This window comes from Bidens hawaiensis, unplaced genomic scaffold, assembly GCF_021521415.1.
Source record: "Bidens hawaiensis isolate Kalapana, Puna unplaced genomic scaffold, B.hawaiensis_p1.1 tig00014645_1, whole genome shotgun sequence".
Taxonomy (NCBI): domain Eukaryota; kingdom Viridiplantae; phylum Streptophyta; class Magnoliopsida; order Asterales; family Asteraceae; genus Bidens; species Bidens hawaiensis.
In genome coordinates this window covers 352,644-365,000 of record NW_027492279.1, presented here as the reverse complement: position 1 = coordinate 365,000, position 12,357 = coordinate 352,644, and the positions used below count along the sequence as shown (strand labels likewise).

At 33.9% G+C, this 12,357-nt stretch overlaps 2 protein-coding genes across 2 annotated transcripts in view; one reads left to right on the top strand and one right to left on the bottom strand.

The window, feature by feature from the left end:
• The window catches only part of LOC143547154 (bifunctional phosphatase IMPL2, chloroplastic-like), a 3,396-nt gene extending 638 nt beyond the window's left edge, over window positions 1-2,758 (top strand). Inside the window, exons 3-9 of the mRNA XM_077038646.1 lie at window positions 355-449; window positions 532-581; window positions 688-812; window positions 930-996; window positions 1,836-1,925; window positions 2,023-2,134; window positions 2,495-2,758. Coding sequence (XP_076894761.1) covers window positions 355-449; window positions 532-581; window positions 688-812; window positions 930-996; window positions 1,836-1,925; window positions 2,023-2,134; window positions 2,495-2,565 — 610 coding nt within the window. The 3' untranslated portion in view covers window positions 2,566-2,758. The remainder of the gene's footprint in view (window positions 1-354; window positions 450-531; window positions 582-687; window positions 813-929; window positions 997-1,835; window positions 1,926-2,022; window positions 2,135-2,494) is intronic.
• Window positions 2,759-6,227: 3,469 nt separating this feature from the next.
• LOC143547153 (26S proteasome regulatory subunit S10B homolog B-like) lies at window positions 6,228-10,254 on the bottom strand. Its single transcript, XM_077038645.1, has 10 exons — window positions 10,050-10,254; window positions 8,742-8,861; window positions 8,483-8,619; window positions 8,240-8,401; window positions 8,061-8,147; window positions 7,901-7,987; window positions 7,666-7,803; window positions 6,793-6,984; window positions 6,618-6,716; window positions 6,228-6,528 (listed from the first exon to the last, which is right to left on the bottom strand). The coding sequence occupies exons 1-10, from the start codon at window positions 10,150-10,152 to the stop codon at window positions 6,454-6,456; spliced, it is 1,200 nt and encodes a 399-aa protein (XP_076894760.1). The 5' UTR covers window positions 10,153-10,254; the 3' UTR covers window positions 6,228-6,453.
• Window positions 10,255-12,357: the final 2,103 nt, after the last annotated feature.

Here is a 12,357-nt window from a genome sequence, read left to right as displayed (position 1 = left end):
TCTATCGTAGTTTGTTATGTATGTTTTTTAACTGTAGTGGAGAGAGTCACCCGATTAATGATTATAAATGTACTAGTTCAGTATTAGTTCTTCGTATTATGATAACTAATTGGTATAATTAGTGATTAGAACTTTATTTGGATATAGTTGGCATCGTATTTTTATATCGTTATGGTCATACCCAAACATAATTGAATGCCATGAGGTTTATACTATATCTTTCTTTGCAACTAAAGTGGCCGAAAAAACAAAACTTTAAAGTATTTAATGTCATGTTACTTGTATGAATATCCCAAGTAGTTCATCTTGCTGCTCGTATTTAAAGGAAACTGTTTGAACAATAAACAATTGCAGTTTTGGAGAGGAGAATGGTTGGCAATGTAAAGAGCAATCTGCAGATTATGTGTGGGTTTTAGATCCAATAGACGGAACTAAGAGTTTTATCACAGGTAACTTTCTGCTACATCTCTTACGAAATTATTAGTCATCTATTTGAAACCGATTCAAAGTGGTTGCTTTTGCATTAATCAGGCAAACCGTTGTTTGGAACCCTCATTGCATTACTGGAAAGAGGTAAACCGGTATGAATGATTATGCAATTTATTCTGTAACTTTTGTAGGGTATAATCATATGAATGTTATATTGAATCCTGTGTATGCTATTGATATTTTCTTGATTGATATCAGATTCTTGGCATAATTGATCAGCCCGTTTTACGAGAAAGATGGGTAGGTATAACTGGAAGAACCACTAGACTAAATGGAGAAGAAATATCCACTCGCAGCTGTCCAAAGCTATCACAGGCATATCTGTATGAGTCATTCCAACAGTCTTATTAGTTTAATATTGAAATTGTTTCATTGTAATATGAAACTTTCACATCTTGTATGGGTTTGTTTTTATACTTATGTCTTCCTTTTCTACTTAGGTATACGACTAGTCCACATCTATTTAGTGGAGACGCTGAAGTGGCCTTTGCTAGAGTTAGAGACAAGGTCCGTTGAGCTGCTTTCAATAATGTGAAACTGATCTTAATTTTTCAAGTACTAAAAACTGTGTTTGGGGTTATTGTTACTTACATTCTCATGCATCACCAAATCCTGGGGTAAACCATTTTTAGTAGGTTTTTCTGTTTTGTTGTTTTTTCTTTTTATATGTTGTGGTGTTTGAAGAAACCGGTTAGGGTAGCAATTTTTTATAAGAATGGGCCGTGTTCGGGTCGAAACGTACTCATTTAATTAGGCATGTCAACAGGTCATCCATTGGATAGTTTTCACTAGAGGTGTGCAGTTTCGAGACTGAGAAAACCAACCCATAACCGAAATAACTGAACCCAAACAAAAAATGAAGGTTTGGTTTTATGCTTTCATAAAACCCGAACTTCCAGTTCGGTTTCGCTTTTGCATGTAATAATAACTGAAAAAACCGAACTAAACTGAATTTATGTTCATTTTCATTTTTTAGTTTTATGTAATTTATAAGAATTTAATAAATAGTGTTATCAAAATATTTAAACTCAAATGTATAATAATCAATTAATTATTAATTTTTAGTTTTCAATTTATGATTTTCATTCTCAATTTTTAGTTTTATGACCTATTTATTACAACTCTCTAATTCGTTTAGAATGTTTACAACCCGTCAACCCATGTGACTCATTTAAATAAATGGGTTATTGGGTTGTGCTCAGGTTACAAGATTACAAGTGTGTCTGAGTTATAGGTGATGTTTATGACACAAATAAGTATATGTGTCGTGTACATGTTTAACAATTCAGCCTGCCAACTGTACACTATTGATTATGTTCAAACAATTTCTAAGATTTATGATTCAGGTAAAAGTACCGTTATATGGATGTGACTGTTATGCATACGCACTTCTGGCTTCTGGGCACGTGGATCTTGTAGTCGAGTCTGGCCTCAAGGTGAGATCTTCGCATCATTATGTACAATCATCTTAGAGCATTCTCAATTCTATAATGGAATAAAAGAGATTGCTCATACATTAATGATGTTTTTCAGCCATATGACTTCCTTTCACTGATACCGGTAATAGAAGGGGCTGGTGGAGTAATAACTGATTGGAAGGGTGACCACCTTAGATGGGAGGCTTCTCCCAACTCACAAGCTACAAGTAAATATTACTCTTTTCCTCGAGTGCATTTGTGTTTTGTAATTTGGTAAAAGTTAAGCCTTGGCTATATGAGTGGCTTGATAAGGGTTTGGGTCAAACCAGGCCGTTTGAAAAGGCATAAGTTGGTTTGCATCAAAACAAGTTTTAGCAAAATGGTTCGGGTTGGAATGGGTCGTTTTAGAAAGGAAAAAGTATTATAATGTGTTTTCTTTATGTATTTGTTTTTTTTATATAAATAAGTAAATAAAAATAAAAATAAAATAAAAATAAAATAAATGGGTTATAACTTATATTTCAAACTAGATGTGGAAATTTTTGATTGATTTGGTTTTATTTTGGTTTTGTGTTATGTGTTTCCAGGTTTTAATGTAGTGGCAGCTGGGGACAAACAAGTTCACCAACAAGCCTTGGATTCTTTAGAGTGGCATTGACTTTTAGCATTTTTTTTTTTCTGGGAGATATTTGTGTTTTAACAGATTATGTGCTGTGAAACATGTGCATATCTGATAAGACATTCAACTTCAGCTATTTAAACAAGATTTTCCTTGATTTTGGAACTTGTATTTGAAATAATCAGGCTGCACGCGTCACGTCATTGGTAATGTATAAATAATTTGCCTAGAACAACTTTATCGATATGGCATTAGAGGTCAACTCGTTTATATGAAAACGAATTAGATTTTCACTGATCTTTTGTAATTTATGATCTAACTGTTTTCTCATATCTAACATTTCTCTATAGCCATCATAGAAAAATAAACATCTATGTTATCATATGTGAACAGCATGTCATGGATCACATGATGTATCTTCGATGTATTCACATATTGTGTTCGTAATTGCATCCTCTACATGACAGGTGGTTGTGTATCACTTTTCACTTGCATATCTAGAATTGTCTCTTCAGTGGTAGTTAACTGAAAATATTAAATGTTAGCTAGAAGAACTTACATTTACGCATGTTATCAATGTACCTACCGTTTTATTTTTTCGTAGGCTAGCGGAAGGTGTTTAACATGTCTCTTAGAACCAACAAACAGTCCAGACAGACACGTAGGTAGAATTGCCAAATACCTCACCCCCGTGTGTAGTAACTAGTTGTTCGTGATATAAAAACATCTGCTTACCACCAGTTTATATATTGTGATAAAATTTAACAAGCATATGAATTTCGTAGAGTATTATTAATAACTCAAAATCTTTGAAAACGTACAACGGCCCACAAATCATCGCATGACTAATCCGCAAGTGGTCACCCCATAATTCCACCTGCACTTAGAACACTCTAGTAGGTATGCAATATGACAAAACGTACATAGCATCCCACTGAAGTAGAAATCTTCTATATTTATCGCAGTCCTTTATCTTCGTCTATTTCTTTGCCGAATTGTATTTCAGGATCATCGAACATAAACCACGTACCATCACTAAGTGTAATAGGCAGCATGTGCCTCATGTATAGCCTTCTCAAATGCGGCTTCTTTATATTTCGTGACAAATATCAGACTAATAGTCGATGTCCCGTAATCAAATTATTAAATATATCTTACATTTGTTTCATCATTGATTGGTCATTTATTTATGTTTGAGCAATAGGTACGCAAATATGGTGCAACAATACCCTAAAAAAGATGAATTAATACATGAGGTTGATCATACGAGCTTATGTGGCATATTATTTGCATTTATTATAAAATGATGAAGAGTTCAATGATACGCGAGTGAAAAGTGATATGCAACGTATAGATGATGTAATTACACATGTATTATGTGAATAAACATATGTTACATCTTTACCACGTATGTCATAGCTATGGAGAATTTCTTTTTCATGACATGGCTACGGGATTGAAATTTCATGATTTTTTTTACATTTATATCAATGTTACGCTTTTCAAATATGATTTAGGCTTCCTTCATCCATGTTCGTCCAAACCACCTTTAGCCAATGCGGCAATGGGTGTTTAGCCCTTGCACAAGGGCGGAAACGTTTTTAAAAAAGTGGTCCCCATCGAATGAACTGTTTTTTTTTTCAATTTGACCATTGTATATGCTTTTAACTTTTTATAGTAAGTTAATTCAAATTCTGCCAACTAATTTCATTTGGTACAAAAAAATTGATTATGAAAATTAAATGTAAAGTTGTAATGATGTACTTACATGAGGACTTGCAGGATGCTTATAAAAATGCAGGATTTGTAAAAGTGAAGAGAAAATATGTTTTTTGAGGGATTTGACATTTTTGCAAGTGTATTATTGTCTTAATGTCTTAACCAATCAATACAACCGATATTTACATTGTGTTTTCAAGTCTCATTTAACGAAGTGAGGGGAGGGAAGGGGAAAGAAAATGTATGATTTTATTTTGTGTACCTGAGTTTAATGAAAAGGGAAGGAATCAAGGAAAATAAAGGAAAAATTAAACATTTTAGGTATTCTCGAGTTAAAAAGAAGACAGAATTACAAATTTTGTCCTTTAAAAAAAACCAAATTACGGTTTGTGTCCTTTTTTTAGTTTTTTTTTGCAGGCGGTGTCCTTTAAACATTTTTTCCTACACGTTACGTCCTTTACGCTAACTGGGTTAAAAAAACCCAGTCAAATACCCTCACGTGAGACGCATGTGAGGGCATATTAGTCTTTTCAAAACAAATTCATATAATCATGTTAATAATAATAACAATAATAATAACATAACTACACCTTCTTCAATCACCATCATCAATCTCTATCCACACACCATTATCAACCCTAAACATTATTCATCCAATCTCACCAACCAATTCTCCATCACAGGCTGAGAAAATCCACTCTAAACAACCCACCGGACTCACCACCACCACTGGAATCACAACAACCGCCACTCTACTCATCCTAATCATCCTCGCCGCTGTCGCCGTCCACACTGTCGCCGTCTCTTCTCATCCACAACAACCATCCTTCTTCTTGTTCGCTAGATCTGGGATGTTTTTTTCTTGTTCGCTAGATCTGCCATGGCTATTCAAAACAGTGGCGGTGGATGGGTTGGAGGTGGCCGGATCCGGTGGTGGTGGATGGGTTGGAGGTGGCCGGATCTGGGTTCGTCGGAGTTTGGATATGGTTCGTCGGATATGGGTTCGTCGGATCTGGGTCTGGTTCGTCGGACCTGGGTTCGTCGGAGTTTGGATCTAAGACGTTTGGTGTTGCAGGGTGGTCGGATCTAATGGCGGCGGTCATAGAGATGGGAGATGGTGACACATGTTGGAGGTGGAATGGAGATAAAGAAAGAGTTTGGAGATGGTGATGGTGACACATGTTGCAGGTGGTGGCGGTGGTGATGGTGGCCGGGAGAGTGGTGGAAGAAAAAGAGTTTGGAGGTGGAATGAAGATGAAGATGAATTGGAGATGAGATGAAGATGGGTTGGAGGGAGAGAGTTTATTTTATAAATATTAATTATTAAATATATATTAAATATATTTGAACCACTTCGTTGAAAAGATCAAAATACCATCACATGCGCCTCACGTGAGAGTATTTAACTGAGTTTTTCTAACCCAGTTAGCGTAAAGGACATAACGTGTAGGAAAAAAATGTTTAAAAGACACCGCCTGCAAAGAAACTAAAAAAAGGACACGAACCGTAATATGGCTTTTTTTAAAGGACAAAATTTGTAATTCTGTCTAAGAAGAAAAGAAAAATACATTTTCCCATTATACCCTTTAAGTAAACTATTACATGAAGTTAGATTTAGAAATTGATAAAAGTTATAATTAGAGATAAATATGTTCTCTCCTAATCTTTCTAATTTAGGAGAATGATAATATGTTCAAATTTTCTAGTCGATTCCTTCCTTTCCCCTCATCCCTTAAAAATTTTCTCAAACATGATTTTTTTATCCTTTCCTCTTTTTTCATTCCCCTCCCCTCGTTAAATGAGACTCAGGAACACAGTGTTAAAGTTTAAACACCATAATCATTTTCTGATTTACGACCAACAAACATGAAGTAGTAGATTATAAACTGATTCAACAAATAGCTTAAAACAGTTTATATAATGTTTTTTTTTCTTTTTTATCATTAAACGGGATTGCAATTTAAACTGATTCAACGAATAGCTTAAATGAGAAAATAACCCAAGTATGAAATTTAAACTGTCAACACACCACAATCCTTTTGTGTTCCGGGTCTCAACACGACAACTTTGATTGCTTCACATGCACTTCGAATAGAAACAACTCTCTTACCCCACATTAGAAGCAAATCATAACAAGCTAATTCCAAATCCAAACACCAAGAACAAACATACATCTGTCCCAGCAAAGTGTAACAACCAGATACAGCTCTATTCTTTCCCAAAATCAGCACTGTAGTGAGCACTCGACTCCAGCTTCTTTGCCTCGTTCAGTTTCCTCACCGCCTAAAAACATTTTCAAAACAAAAAACACAATCATTAAATAACCTTAATGAAACAATATCCATTCTAAATTTTCCTGAAATATCAATTACCTTCATGAAATCTTCGTGGATAACATAATCTCTCTCTGCACGGATTGCAGACATACCAGCTTCAGTGCACACATTGCGAAGATCGGCTCCATTAAACCCCTGAAACAAACACAAGTCAGAATTTCATCAAGTAAACAATAAGATATGTTTGTTAAAATTGAGGGGGGTTTTTTACCTCAGCAAGCTTGACAACTGCCTCGTAATCGATTTCACCATGTTTAGCAATCCCTGCAGCATGGATTTTAAGAATTTCCATTCTTGACTGCTCGTTTGGCAGTGGGATCTCTATTTTCCTATCCAGTCGACCTGGACGAAGAAGCGCCGGGTCCAAAACATCAGGTCTGTTTGTAGCCATTATCATTTTTACCTGTAAAACGCCCATTAGATCATGAAGCTTGAATATAATTTTAATTAATAGATATGTTTATATATCAATAAAATTTAAACAAATATCTAGAGGTGGAAGTTTCAGAGCCATTTACTTGTGTATGGGTCAAAACTCAGGTTATATGTCAATTTAAGATAACTTACTAAATTAAATTATAATTGAAATAATAAATTGTTTGTAACAATATTTAGAAGTTATAATTTTCAGGTCTGACTTCAGACCAGTTCAACTCAAAATTAGGGGGTGCGCATAAAACCGAAAAAACATATCCGTACCCAAAAAAACAAACCAAAATAACCAAACTCAAACAAAAATTAACGGTTTGGTTTTATGGACTTGTAGAAACTGAAATTTTAGTTTATTTTCGGTTTTGCATGTAACTAAAACCGAACCAAATGTATGGATTTTTATTTTAAATTTTGAATATTAAGTAATTTAATAAACAGTATAACCCAAATATTTTAGCACAAATGACAAATGTAATAAAGTCATTAATTAACAAAAAGATTTAAGCCCAAATTTCATTATTTTGGCCCTTTTTTCTTTGACACAAATTTCAAGCCCAAACAGTACAACCAAAACCAAACCGGATGGTTTTCGATGCACACACCCGTTTCAAGGAATACGGAACAAGCATTTGAGACTGAATTTATATCAAACCTTTCCAAGCTGATCAAATCCATCAAGCTGATTTAGCAACTCCATGAGTGTTCTTTGAATTTCACGGTCAGCACTTGTGCCCTCACTAAAACGACGCCCACCAATGGCATCAATCTCATCCATAAATATGATGCAAGGCTGAAATAACCAATAATCATAACACTTGTTAGACAAAAAAATAACAATGTATCTAAGAAAGTTATGTAGTACTATAAAATGGCAATAGAAGCAGTACTTGGTGATCACGAGCATAACTGAACATTTCCCTGATTAGTCTTGCACTCTCACCAATGTACTTGTCTATAATGGCACTTGACACGACCTGTATTAAGTTTTACACAGAATTTAACATTCAACTTTAAAAGAATAATAATTTATATATAAATGAAAAGTACCTTTAAGAAATTGGCATCTATATTGCTAGCAATTGCTCTAGCTAGTAATGTCTTGCCAGTACCAGGAGGCCCATAGAGAAGAACACCCTAATCACATAAAAGAATACACATTTGTAACTTCCATGATAATTGCATAGAATGCTCAAAATAATTCAACTTTTAAAGCTATCAATATGTACCTTGGGCGGTTTAATGCCCACCCTTAAAAAGAGCTCTGGGTTCATTAAAGGCAACTCTATGGATTCCCTGAGCTCCCGAATCTGATCTGACAGTCCACCAACTGCAGAGTAACTAACATTCCCAGGGTCTTCATGAAGCATGTTGTAAACAACTGGGTCAACCTTTAAATTGTTATAAAAGTGTTAGTTAAAACAATAAAACGTACAACCACTTGTTAAATGATCGGAATTTCATAAACTAACTTCACGAGGGAGTGCTCGCATGATTGTGAGAGTTGTCATGTCAAGAACCACTCTAGTTCCAGCAGTTAGTTTGTCCTTATCCACTTTACTGCGACATCCAACCACGTACCTTGGACCACTACTGGCTTTAACTATCACTGCAATAATATATATGCAATGTATTAGTTTGCCTATTTGAGATTTAGAACAAAAAAGTGAAAATGAAAACGTAACGTATGATCAAATTAAAAGTAAGAAGAATACTGGAGGTGCTAATTACATCGTTCATTGTCCAAAGGTCTCAGCACTTCGCCTATGATTTGTCCAACACTTTGAAGGGACTTCAAATCATCTTCGGTTTTGGCATAATCCTTTTTTGTGCTTCGCAATGACTCTCTTGCTGCATACACAGATTTTTAAACAGTTAAGTCACAATAAGGACAGATGTCATTGAGGAGAATGTTAGCTTCAAGTAGACATGTATTCCAAGTAACAAAAGCAACCAAATACAAACAAAATGGAACTGCTTGGCTCAAGCTATGTTCTTGTAGACCAAGACAATGCTAATCTACAGCCTGAAATGTTTAAAGTAATAATATGATACATGTGCACGTGCTGCCTTCCTTTTCAAGTTTTGCAGCTAATAACCTAGGAAAGATAAGGAATTGAAAAGCAAGAAACTTTACTGGGACATGAAACAAGAATGAAAAGGGAAAAAAATAAAGGATACAGAATGTATTTACAGCCAGGTGAATTTGATTGCTTGTGAAAAAAAAAACCCATGTAGTAAAACAATTCCATTATGAAGTGGAAAGACATAGAAAATGGTTTATGTGTGTAAATAAGAACATGAACTTCTTTGATATTAACATTTGAGTGGGTGTGGAGCATTAGCTATGATTTAACTCATATTTTTAAGTAGAACTTAAAGCATTATACAAAAAAGATGGGAAATGTGATGAAACTAAATTTTCCTATCCGAACAAGAACTAGATCAGAATACTGTTATGTTAAACGATTTATGAGAAATTTAACAACAATGAATGCTACCAAAACTTTATACTAGTAGAGAAGATAAATGAAGCAGGTACTAATTTTCAACTTCTCATCAGTTGTTGTACAAGAAAACAAGTAAAATTTTAAGTAAAATCATGGCACTGTTTGGACCTACTACAAAACCAATTGCTACTTTTGACACAACCAATCACCATGCCTACTGGCACGATTAGATCGTACAAGTACGAAACTTGCATTAGAAAGAGGATAGTGCGATAGCCAGAACAATTAAGTTGGGCATGGTCAGTTAAATGTAAGAGCAACACAGTGTTTAACTACTACAGCTACTAATTTTCATAGAAATGGGATACAAATACGACTAATAAACAAAAGCAACACCAAAACCGTTGCTGCACTAGATGAGGCTTCCCAGTGGCATCCAAATAGTCTATATACCCCTCTGAGATCTTAAACTTACAAGCTCAAGTTCAAGAAAAAACCATCAGATAAAGAGAATGAAACGACAAGCCCTAATTACAGTGAATATATATACATATAAATAAAAGAAGATATGGAATTAAATAAATCTGACCTACACGAACTCTGGAGTCAAGCTCTTTATACTGAAGCATCTTCTTCCTGTACTCGGTCACCGCAACTCGCCGACGAACCGCATCTTCGCCCTCGCTCGACATCGGAACCAGCTGCTGAGTGTGAGCTGATCGATTCAATTGAAATTTGAAATTGATTGATCGATTTGCTTTGCGTCTTGTTCAAGAGAACTGTTGCTTTCTTTACCCAAACTGTTTTATAATAATTATTAGGCCCATATTTGTTATGGCCCAATTAGAGGCTATCTATTACTGATTACATTCCAACAGTAGGGTGATCGATATTTTGTAGTAACAAGAGAGATGGTCAACAAAAGTTAAAACATGGTCAGCTAGGAATCGGTTTCGGATATCGTCGGGTATTTGACCTGGCTTTTCAGATTTTTTATATTGATTTCGAGTATGATCGGGTTTTGACTGGGTAAAGCCGTAAAGGTAAAACAGGTTTGGGTGTAGGTATACGAAGAAACCCAATATTGAAGATATAATCGGGTTTGGGATATTGACCATGATCATGTCAATATTTATCCCTACTATCATAAAAACAAAAATGTTATTTTTTTTTTCAAATAATATTATCCGGAATACTTCTATCTAACAAAAATAGAATGATTTGAAAAGGATGATAAACAACCACAATATTAGAATAAGCGTGTAATCAAACACACTTTTTGTCTATTACAATAATATATATATATGTATGTATGTACACACACACAAGAATTGGAAGTTATTTCTATGAATACATTTATGGGTCAAGTTATTCTACAAATATGAACAAAAACGAGAAGGGTTAGAAGGATTTGTAGCCACACAAAAAAAACCCTTCAAACAAAAAATCATAACTCAAAATTTAATAAAAAACGAAAAAAGTAAAAACACAAAAATGTTTCACCGTCTTTCTCGTTTTCAAAAAAAAAAGACAATGGTGTGTGAAAAAGATCATTGTGTCTTTTTGTTTATCATTGTGTTTATTTTCGTTATTGATTGTGTCTTTTTTCCTTGATATTGTGTTTTTTTTCTTTATATTATGCTATTATATTACTCTACATTGTGCTATATTTTGTTCGGTATTGTGTTATATTTTGTGATCTATTATGTCTTTTTTAGTTATATATGTGTCTTTTGTTCATTTTCGTCATTGTGTCTTTGATCTCGGCATTGTGTCTTTGCATCAGTTTTTTTATTTTTTTAATAGAAATTATGGCGGAAACCTTTTAGTTTTTTAATTTTTTTTCGTTTTTTATTTATATTTTTAGTTATGATTTTTTTAATATTTTTTGAATTTATTTTTAAAGAGTTTTTTGTGTTGTCACAAATCATTCTCATTTTTGCTCCCTTTGTATTTTAATGTTACCCTACATTTAATTATTATTATATGCAAGACATAACTTATGGAGATAATATCTTCATCTTTAACTAGCCATGATTTGTGAGATTGTATTGATTGTTTTCCTTAATGCTATCTCCATAAGCTGACAACAGTTTTTATTTTTTTGATTTAACAACTCAAATAAACCAGAGAAAAAAATGGAGAGGAAAATCATTCATCAATTAGAAACTTAACATAACTGGCATGGTTTTCTAAAAGTAATAAGAACCAATACGTTAATGACATGTGGCATGTCATCTATTTAAAAGAAGGGCATTATGGTCTTTTGATTATATTTTATTTTTTAAAAACTTAAAATACAATTAATATTATTCCTATATACAAGAATCTATAATTGACAACCGATTTTAAGTAAATTAAACGTCAAAATAACCCAGTGTGATGATAATTTTGTGATTGCTAGTGAGGACTTGCATTCACATATAGTCAATCACACAAAACTAATTCGACGTATCCATGTGTATGATTCATGAATTTAACATTAGTGTGGATTTTAAAATAATTTAAATTATATTTTTGTTTCATCATCTGTTCTCATAAGAAGCATATTAGTTTTGTATATATCGATTACAGTGGGATTGACTGTGGATGCAATGGAAAGAACACCTGGTATAACTGAAGCAGCCAGTGCCGGACCCAGGATTTTTTGTCAATGGGGTCCCAATTTTTCCGGTTTACAAAATTTTTGGGTCGGTCGTTATCCGGGTCGGGTCGAGAGGAGGAACATAATAAAACACGAAAATATGGTGTCATCGGAAACGAGTAAGTAGAAAGAATATAGATTAGAAACTAGATAGAACATACACTTTTAATTCATTTTTATTCATACCCGAAAAACATAAGCGTAAGCTATATATATATGGTCTTACATGAATAACCAAGACATGAAAAACTAA

Coding starts and splice junctions, on each gene's coding strand:
- LOC143547153 (XM_077038645.1), bottom strand. CDS start 10,152: ATGTCGAGCGAGGGCGAAGATGCGGTTCGTCGGCGAGTTGCGGTGACC. Junction 8,402..8,482: donor TGCGAGCACTCCCTCGTGAA/GTTAGTTTATGA, acceptor AACAATTTAAAG/GTTGACCCAGTTGTTTACAA. Junction 6,529..6,617: donor TCCACGAAGATTTCATGAAG/GTAATTGATATT, acceptor AAATGTTTTTAG/GCGGTGAGGAAACTGAACGA.